The sequence below is a fragment of the Antrostomus carolinensis genome, unplaced genomic scaffold, assembly GCF_000700745.2.
Source record: "Antrostomus carolinensis isolate BGI_N321 unplaced genomic scaffold, ASM70074v2 scaffold19147, whole genome shotgun sequence".
Classification (NCBI taxonomy): domain Eukaryota; kingdom Metazoa; phylum Chordata; class Aves; order Caprimulgiformes; family Caprimulgidae; genus Antrostomus; species Antrostomus carolinensis.
In genome coordinates this window covers 683-10,756 of record NW_010325560.1, presented here as the reverse complement: position 1 = coordinate 10,756, position 10,074 = coordinate 683, and the positions used below count along the sequence as shown (strand labels likewise).

The 10,074-nt window shown below is 44.7% G+C and overlaps 1 protein-coding gene across 1 annotated transcript in view; it reads left to right on the top strand.

The window, feature by feature from the left end:
• PIGX (phosphatidylinositol glycan anchor biosynthesis class X) overlaps window positions 1–5,171 on the top strand; it is a gene marked incomplete at its 5' end in the record, with an annotated part of 6,458 nt that extends 1,287 nt beyond the window's left edge. The window contains 3 exons of the mRNA XM_010171271.2: window positions 1,507–1,720; window positions 3,774–3,874; window positions 5,013–5,171. Of these exons, the coding sequence (XP_010169573.2) occupies window positions 1,507–1,720; window positions 3,774–3,874; window positions 5,013–5,171 (474 nt within the window). The remainder of the gene's footprint in view (window positions 1–1,506; window positions 1,721–3,773; window positions 3,875–5,012) is intronic.
• Between the last annotated feature and the right edge of the window lie 4,903 nt (window positions 5,172–10,074).

Below are 10,074 nucleotides of genomic sequence, written 5' to 3'. Positions count from 1 at the left end.
TCGTAGCCACCATTGGACTCTCTCCAGTAGTTCCTGGTCTTTCTTGAACTGGGGAGCCCAGAACCGGACACAGGACTCCAGATGTGGCCTCAGCAGGGCAGAGTAGAGATGGAGGAGGACTTCCCTCGACCTGCTGGCCATGCTCTTCTTGATGCACCCCAGGAGACCTGTGGTGCTTTCACTCCTTTGGCTGCAGCCAAACATAGTTGCTCTCTCACGCTTTCCCCATCAGGGAACAGGGGAGAGAATTGGAAGGGTAAAAGTACGAAAACTCATGGGTTGAGATAAAAAAACATTTACTAATTGAAATAAAATAATAATATTAATAATACAATATGCAAATGAATGATGCACAGTGCAGTTGCTCACCACCTGCCCACCAATGACCAGCCTGGCCCAGCCAGCGATCCCAGCCCAGAGACAGTCCCAGAACTGAAATCGCAATCCTGGAAGAGTGAGCTCGAGTGATCCCAGAGAGAATCTCCAGCTTTCTGGCCAACTCATTAATATACTGACCATGATGTGATATGAGATGGAATATCTCACTGGCAGAGCCAAATGCCTATTTGGGTTTTGCTAATTACTACGCTTCTCCCCTCCAAGTCTGTTGCACTTTCAGACCAGCAAAACACAAAGTCCTTGGACTTCCAGCAGCAACATTAGTACCTCATCAACATTCTTCTCGTAACAAATCCCACACTGAAACCAAACCACAGCTATTGTAGCTACTAAGAAGAAAATTAACTCCATCCTAGCAAAACCAGGACAATCCCATTGGCTTTCTTGGCCACGAGGGCACATTGCTGGCTCAGGATTAACCTGCGATGCCAGGGAGCCACTGAAACTCTGCTCTGCCCCCGCGGAGCAGCTGTGGTCAAGGCTCTCAGGTTGAGGACGGAGGCTAACCCCCAAAGAGGCAGCGGTGAGCTCTTCAGTAGCGTACTGCACATTCAGACCGAGTAGCTTCACAGCTTCATTTTCATCAGAGCTTTCTGTGCTGCTTTCCAGTCTTTGCTTTGGATTTTGGGTAGAGATGAGCTAAGCTGTGGCTTCAGGGTGATCTCCTTAGGTGCTTAGTTAAGTTAAAACACATGGATGCAAAAGCCCTGGGCAACTTGTGCTGTTGGGATGCTTGCAAGTGCTGGGGCCTTGCTATACATGCCTATACATGCCATTTTGCTAATGCCTCTTAGGTTTGGCTACAGGCATGGCTGCACTGCAAACTTCTCATATGTGAGAATGACTCATTGGAGAGAGACTTGAAAAGGTATTTTGGAACAGCTGAAGGACAGAATTTCCAACCTGATCTTCCTGACCATGAAATTTGGCCCAGTGTTAGAAAACAGAATGAGAAAAATAGTTTTCCCTTCTGATGCTGCAGCAGACAGTGGCCTATTAAACGCCAGAATCATGCACAAAATATTCATACTTTTTTTTTTTCTCCCTGCATCCTTCCCTTGTGTTGATTCTGATCACAGCCACATCTGTATCTTTCTCCACTTGCAGGCTGTGTTAATTCCCGATGTCATTGATGTGGAGGCTCCTGAGTACTTAGCCACGGATCTTCTTGTTCTGCTCTACATGGAACCCGACCCTCAGTGCTCTCGCTGTTTTAGAGCTGCCTTGCCTGTGCACGGGCGGTACCACCGGCCGGCAGAAGATAGCGAGGAAGTGTCGGTTGTTCTGAAGAGCCCAGAAGTACTGGTCTGCTGCTGTGACAGTGAGATTCTCATTACATTTTCTTTGGGGAGAGGAATAACCATGGGCGATCCAGAGCTTGGAAGCTGTTTTTGTGTTTTTCTTCCAGAGCTGGAGCTCTCAGTAGTCATGTGAACACAAGGGGAAGATAGTGGCCCTGATAAAGACCACATTGTCTTCCTCTCTGAATGCTGCTGCTGCCTCACCAAAGGCAGGTTAACTGTCAACAGAGTTGTTGCTGTTGCGCTGCTGCCGTTGTACACTTGTGCTGACAGTGCTGGCAGTTGGTCTGTTTGTCACAGTGCCTGTAGGTCCTGGCTTGTTAAAGCTCAGCTGGTCGGACTGCGTTTTCACAGCATTTCCTGTGGCAGCTGAAGCTGTGCATGGTGCATTTAATATTCACTATCAAGTATTTAGAGTAATTGAAGTATTCTGGTGGTTTCTAATGCTTTCTTCCTGCATTCCCTATACATAAGGGAGGAATATAGAAAACTGTCAGTTAGAATGGTTGGAGTCTCAGACTCCTGTGAAACAGAAACCTGATGTCACAGAATCACAGAATTGCTTTGGTTGGAAAAGACCTTAGTATAATCAAATCCAACCATAAACCCAACACTGCCAAATCCACCACAAAACCATGTCCCTAAAGCATCACATCTACATGGCTTTTAAATCCCTCCAGGGATGGGAACTCCACCACTGCCCTGGGCAACCCCTTCCAATGCCTCAGAACCCTTTCTGCAAAGAAATTCTTCCTCACATCCAATCTCAACTGCCCTTGGTGCAACTTGAGGCCGTTTCCTCTTGTCCTGTCACTTGGTCCTTGGTTGAACACACCCACCCCCACCTCTCTGCACCCTCCTTTCAGGGAGCTGGAGAGAGACAGAAGGTCTCCCCTCAGCCTCCTTTTCTCCAGGATCAACAATCCCAGTTCCCTCAGCCGTGAACTCATCACACTTGTGCTCCAGACCCTTCCCCAGCTCCGTTGCCCTTCTCTGGACACACTCCAGCACCTCCATGTCCTTCTTGGAGTGAGGGGCCCAACGCTGAACCCAGCACTCGAGGTGCGGCCTCACCAGTGCCCAGCACGGGGAAGAGAACTTCCCTGGTCCTACTGGCCACACTATGGCTGATCCAGGCCAGGTTGCTCTTGGCCTTCTTGGCCACCTGGTCACTCTGCTGGCTCATGTTCAGCCACTGTTGACCAACACCCCCAGGTCCTTTTCCACTGGGCAGCTCTCCAGCCACTCCTCCCCAAGCCTGGAGCATTGCATGGGGTTGTTGTGACCAAAATGCAGGACCTGGCACTTGGTCTTGTTGAACCTTTTACAGTTGGCTCAACTGTAGTTACTGACAATGAGTATTTTAAGTTATATGAACAATGAAACCCTCAGTTTTTGCTAGAAATTGTATTTCCTTTCATAAAAAGATTCTTGCTAGCTGCCAAGTCAAATGTGCTAGTGATTTGCAGCTCCTTTACCTTTATTTGCACATTATTTGAGCAACGATTTTCTGGAATAAGCTTAGGGGCAGGGAAGACTTCCTGGTCAGTTAAAAAAGGAGTGTGAAATCTTCCCATTTTTCTGCCTCATTTACTACTTATGAGCAGGAAAACTTATTAATGTGAAAGCATTTGAAGTATTGCAGGGGAGTTCTTGCATGTGCCAGGAGGAGGCCAGCGAGGAGAAATTGAAGAATGACTTAATTGTTTTGGGGGAAGAGAAATTATAACAGTATGGCTAAAATTGAGGGTCTACAGGCCGATGATGAATTCTTTGTCCTGTTAAGATAGGATAATCTTAACAGGGCCAAGATACTACACAGGTGAGAATCTTCCTTGGGTACCTACTGTATCAGGAAGGGAAGAGTTGCAAAGTTCACGAAAGGACTGCCCAGCACCACTTTGGCCATGCAGGTTAGCCAGCACATTTCTATCTGTGCTCTTTCACCTGCTGGCCTTCAGGGAGTAGATTCTCTCTAGCTGTCATGGAGGAAAGATACCTCATTTGGAAAAGTCTTGCAGGCTGTATTGCTTCATCCTGTCTGGATCTTGCTGATGTTAATGTCTTCCGTAGATCGCCTGTCAACAGAGTGCTGGAAGTCTGCTGAAGTGGAAGCTCCCTGTTCAGGCAAAAACATCGGCCCCTGTCAGTGGTACAGCGTAAGGCACCAACCTGTGAGTTCTTATTTCTGGTGGGAATTCTTGATTCTCATTTAACAAATGCTGCCTTTTTTTCCATGATGAGCAACTTCCATAGTACAGGAACTCATCAGTACAACACTAATTGTGTAATTCCACCTTAGGGAGGCTCCCTTCTTCCTTTCTGACTGGCTTTTAATGGGTGTCCTGCCCTTCTGACATGCTTGTAGTCACTCTGTGCTCTTCTAGCCCTTTATGGGGCTGCTCGCCTAACCTTTTTTTTTGTTTCTTAATAGTTTACTTGGAATTCTAGCATATAATTGACACTGGTCAAATTAAGAAAAGTCTTTGTAAAATAGGTGCTTCAGAGGAGTAGTAAGGTGGAAAACTACTTTATGATCTAACTAAAGGAGGGGTAAAACCCCAAAGATTGAAGGAATAACATCTTAAAAAAGGACACTTGTTATACAGTTGGCTAAGGATCTAGGAAAAGGTGAAGTTTCTTTATTCTGTGTTCAAAAACAAGGAAAGCTGGATCTTTAGTGTGGTCAACAACTGCCTTTGATACTCAAAAGGGTTGCAGTAGTGTAGAGATTCAGAAATAAGACTAATTTGTCTCAGAACAAATGGATTGTTTTGGTAACACACATGCCTTCCTATATTTAAGACACCTGCAGACATCTGGGATATCTGCAGCTCTTGTCCAAAAACATTTTGGGGCTTCCTGCATCACAGAGAAACCAAATAGTTGTTTGCCTTGGAGAAAACTGACTTCTCAGTGATCTGTGAAATGCTCATTCCAAGAGCTTCTCTCTTCCATTCTGAATTATGTACATATCCTCAGTGGCAAGCCTAGTGTAAGAACAAAGATGCAGAGAATATAAATGGATATCATTTTAAATGGTAGCAGATAAATTTATTGAGCTTTGTACCACAAAAGCAGCTGGCACTCCATTTGCTGTAAATTGAAAGGTGATGTCCCATCTCAGTTTTGATTTCAAATTGAAATTGATTCTAAATTGAATGGTGATGTCTCATCTCAGGTTTGATTTCAAATCCCAGAAGCAGCCTTAGCAAAGTGCTAATTAAATAGTGGTCTGGTTACTAATCCTAAATTGCAGTCAAGAAGAAATAGCTTGTTAAATGTGTGTAATCCATTTATTTTTCTTTGTAGACTTATGAAGAATTGGTTCTGCAAGTTCCAGTGGGGCTCCGGCAACATAGTTCCTTAGTGTGTGTGGTGACTCTTCTTGCCACGGTGCTCTGTTCCAGTCTGATTCTTGCAGCTGTGTGCAAATATGGACACTTCTCCCTGGTGACCTGCTCAGAATAAAGAAATATGGAATGACTGACCTCCGTCCAGCAAAACTCACAGAATCACAGAATGTCAGGGATTGGAAGGGACCTCGGAAGATCATCCAGTCCAATCCCCCTGCCAGAGCAAGAACTTAAATGAGATCACACAGGAAGGCGTCCAGGCGGGTCTTGAATGTCTCCAGAGAAGGAGACTCCACAACCTCCCTGGGCAGCCTGTTCCAGGGCTCTGTCACCCTCACTGTAAAGAAGTTTCTTCTGAAATTTAAGCAGAACCTGGTGTGTTCCAGCTCACACCCATTGCTCCTTGTCCTGCCATTGGGCATCACTGAGAAGAGCCTGGCTCCATTCTCGTGACACTCACCCTTAACATATTTATTACATCAGCTTCCTCAGAGAATCCTACTCTACTGTTTTTTATATCTTGCTAATGTGCGAGGGTCCCATAATGGGTAATAGTTCCCTTGGCCTAAATCTCACAAACACCTTTCCCACACCAAAAGACTGTTTCAATGCGTTGTCAATAGACAAAGCAGATGGAGGGTAGGAATAGTGCCGCAAAAACTGAAAGAACTGACACAGTCTCGGTTCAGATTCCCTCCCCCTGGCCAGAGACTGCTTTGGCTATGGTGCTGCCTCTTTGTTGCATTGAAGGGCAGAGAGATTTGGCAGAATACATACATACATACATACATATATATATATATATAAAAAATTAAAAGCTACTGCTACCATGGCTCTGGATGCACTAATAGTGCGGCATGGGAGTGCAGTTGTATTTGAATGAACCAGCACGGCCACTCGATTGCGTTCAATGAGATCTCTCACAGCTGGATTTACTGGTAGTGCAATGCTCCACCAGTCTAGTCACGTTTAAATGAATTTATGTGGCCATGCTTGGTCATGTTCAATGAGGACTATCATGGCTGGATTAATGAATGGGGCAGTTCATTGAAGCAAGAGAGTCCAGGTTCTTTTGCATTGCCAGTGAGAAATATACTGTCTGCAAAAATGAGTGTAGGTGCTTAACATAAATCTACAAATATATTAAGGAAAACAAAGTGTAGATACTTAAGAACATAAATCTACAAACACAAGTTAAGAAAAAGAAAAACAACTCTCTAGAGATTTTAAAAGTTTCCGGGGGAAGATTTGAATCTCACCCCTAGGCATCCCTATGCGGGGGGGGGAAGAGCAGCTCAGCCCATAGACTGGTCCCAGAAGTTGGTTCGTGATGGTCTCCTCCTGACTTGTCTGTGATGGTATCTTCCCTCACACCCCCTCCCCCCCTTAGGCCATTTTTATGCTATTTTCTTACTTTCAGCTGGAGCTTGAGTGACTCCAGTCATACATACCTTTGTTGTAATTTGTGCAAAATTTCCTCGCTTTGCTTTTAAAGGTCTAAACCAGGGGAAATTCAGAGTGCATGCTCAGTGCGAGGTGGTTGCACCTTGGAGGCGCGTAGCTTTTGGGCTGGAGGGGTACTTTAGCATTATAATGATATTGTAATGAGCAAAGTTCCACCAAGGACACAGTTTTGGCAAAACGATGAGAAACTGCTGGCTCAGGGTAGCAACCATGTGGCTTATCAGTTCCACAGTGCCATAAAATTCTCTGTTCTGCACAGAGCTTGGCCATGGTGTCTCCACTCCATTCCACCCTTCAAGCTGTTTCTCTTGGAGTTAGTGACTGAGGTTGCAGGTTGTACCCAGGGAACTACCATGGGATGGATTTCTCAGACACCAACTGCACTCTGCCCTGAAAGTTTCCTTCACACTGTACTTTCTCTTGAGATGTAAGTATAGAGAGATTTCTAGGTCACCTCCAGTAATAATTCCACACCCTTGCAGATGTGTTTGTATTTCTTGAACTTAAAACAACAAACTCGGGGATTGGTTATTAAGAGTATGAGAAACATTATTTAGTCATTAAAGTTTCTGAATTTTAAGCTTGTTGTCCAGATGCGTTACATGTGAATCTGTGAAGCAACATTCCGTGCTTACCTGGAACAGGAGAAGGCTTAAATAATCTCTCCCATTCTAAGAACTGGGAGGGATTAGCTGCTCTTGGTCTGTTTAGTCTGAGTGGAAAGAGTTTAGAAAATTTGGAAGAACTTTCACCCTATTTCAGAAGTGGAAAGAGTAACCCTTAGAAGATGAAAGCTGGTGAAAAGATACTAACTAGAAGCCAGTATTTAGAAGACTTGCATTCAGCCATCGGAACAGTTGATAAATAGAAGGAAATGGGGAGGAAATTACTTAATGGAAAACCTGAGTTGCTCTGGATTGACAGAAGAGCTGGGTCGCTGTTTCTCATTGTCAGTAGGTGGCATTGTGAGTTTACGGTAACTCCTGGGGATCGTTGGTGGAGAAGAAATATTTTATTCCCTATAAACTGAGAGTAAGTTAGTAAAAGCAGGTGATTTTGGGGAGTGCGTGTGTGATGGGGATGAGTGAAAATCCTGGTTTTCAAATTCTGGCCTCTTTTTGAGTGCTCTGTGTGCAGCCAAGACTTGTCATCGCAGAATCGGCCTTTCATCACTGTCCAGCTGTAGCTTCAGGATCCCTTGGGCATCTTTCTGCTTCTGCTGGCATTCAATAGAGAGCTCGTCTTGTGACTTCGCCCACGACAGGTTGGCAAGTGCTCAGACACTGGGCTCTTGTTCTCCCTTGACTGTGCTGAATGATGATGGCTGCGCCAGTACTTCATCCACTACCTCAGAGGAGTCATGCATTGCATCTGCTTGGGGGAAGGGAGAAATTAAAAGGGAACCATTGCAGAGAGATTTGGCAGCTTGTTTAACCACATCAGTGCAGCGGGGCTGTCGACCACTATCGCTTGTTTCCGAGCGGGATTTTAAATTCTTAGAGTTGAGTTTGTTCTTGTGTTCTCTCTCTTACGCAGGTATGTAACTCTGTGTTGCAGTCTGACCCTTGGACTCCAACATCCCCGAACGCTGCTCAGCTCTGTCAGGTCTTTATTGCCTGAAAGCTCACAGGTTTTTTTTTTTTTTTTTTTTTTTTAAAAACATCAGATAATACCAGTTGAAAATCACAGGTTGAATTCCTTAAGTATAACAAGCTGCCCGATAGAGCCTAGTGAAAGGAAACAGTAAGTTCCTTGTGACAAATGAAGAAAAAAGGATGAGGATGGAAGTCTGCATTAGTGGCAAGATGCTGTAGGAGAAACTGAGGAAGGAGGGGCTTGAATGACAGGGAAATTACCCCTGTCAGTACTAACCAAATAGTTGACTTCAGAAGTTTCAGTGTGCACTAATAAGTTTGGCTGGCATGTGGCTTGCTAAGTGTATCTAAAATTAATCAAAACTGATAAGCTTTTCAGCTGAACTTGAGTAAGATTGATTCTGATTAATATAAAAGAGAAATCACAGAACTCAATGGATCTTTTTTTGTTTCAAGCACATAGCAAATACTTGCCATTTTTAAATCCATAGCATTTGTATTATAGATATAGTAGACAAATTTTCCTTTAAAAGCTGTACATAAGTCTATTGTAAAGTACGAAGGAATTTGCCAGTTAAACTTTCTCTCTCAGAAACTATATCAGAAACTACTGTCATTAAAGCAAGCACTGCATTTAGCAGGCATGCCCTGATGGCTGCAGGTGCCAGCCCTAAAGGGATCACTGGCAGAGAGGGAGGATGAGCTGTTTCCCTGAGGAAAAATTCTGGCAGCTTGGGAGACAGAAATGAGGTGGCTAGGAGTTCTTAGCAAGAAGACATAGATACAAGGGTCAGACACAAACATATCCATCATTAATGTGTGTAAGGATGGAATTAGAGTGATGAAAGAAAAAGGGGAGGGCGGGGGTGTTAAAGGCCACATTAGGAGTTAAGACTTTCTGAATTACAAATGAATGGATATAACAAAAAACCAAACCAAAACAAAAACCCCCTCCTAGTTTATTTAAAAAGATGTACCTGGGGAGGGAGATAGAAGAGTGGGAAAGGGGGTCAGAATTCTGACAACAGTTTGGAGCAGGAGCTGAGTGTGTTTAGGGGTACAAAACTAGTGCAGCAAGGAGAAGTAAGGTCACCTCTATAGGGAAGGAAAGTAGAGCTGAGGGAAATGTGAAGTTCAGAAATCTGTGGTTTCTTGAGAGGTACATGCAGAGATGAATTAGCAAAAGGTTGGTCCTGGGAAGGTCAAATAGAGTTGAGTCAGAGTGCAAAGAGAAGTGAAGATGATGGCCTTGCCTGCAGTAGGAAGTAGACCAGAGCACTCTCCAGCAGCCACAGCGGGGCCACTTCGGAGTACTACCCACTGGAAGAATTGGGGGGAAATAAGACAAGTCTGTAGGGGCAAGTTTTCTGTGACCATTGTCCCTGCAGGAATTCAGTGGAGGGTAAGAGAAAAGATAGCCAGCAAGTGTTGGCTGAAAGCAACAGAAGCTGGAAAGTCTGATTTGTGCTTTGTGCCCGGACCTGCGTGGAGGTTTGAAGCTGTAGTGGAAGCCTGATAGTTTTCTCCGGATGTTTATGAAGAGCAGCTGCCTGATGCATGTCCTTCTGAAGGAAAAATCAGATGTTGCTCCAAGGCTGGACTAATAGAGGAGGTGAGGTCCAAAGTAGATGTTTGGGGAAGTCATCCAAAAGATTAAACATATCACAGGAATTTGAAGGGAGAAGTCCTGGGGGTTTGTATGTTGCTTTCTTAGCTGTCTATGACATCTCTGGGAACTTGGGCATCTGAGTAGTGGCTTAGGTCGCTGATGGAAGTGGCAGCACAGAAGGCTGCTCTGTGTCCTGGTGCTGTAGCTAACGCAGGCTGCTTTCACCGGTAATGCTGAACCCTGAGCCAAATGGACTTCTGAACCTGAGAAATTGGTGGAGAAAGGTTAATTTGTTGTCAGCTGTATTGATACATAAATAGGCCCTGTTCAGTCCCTTTAGAGCGAGAAGA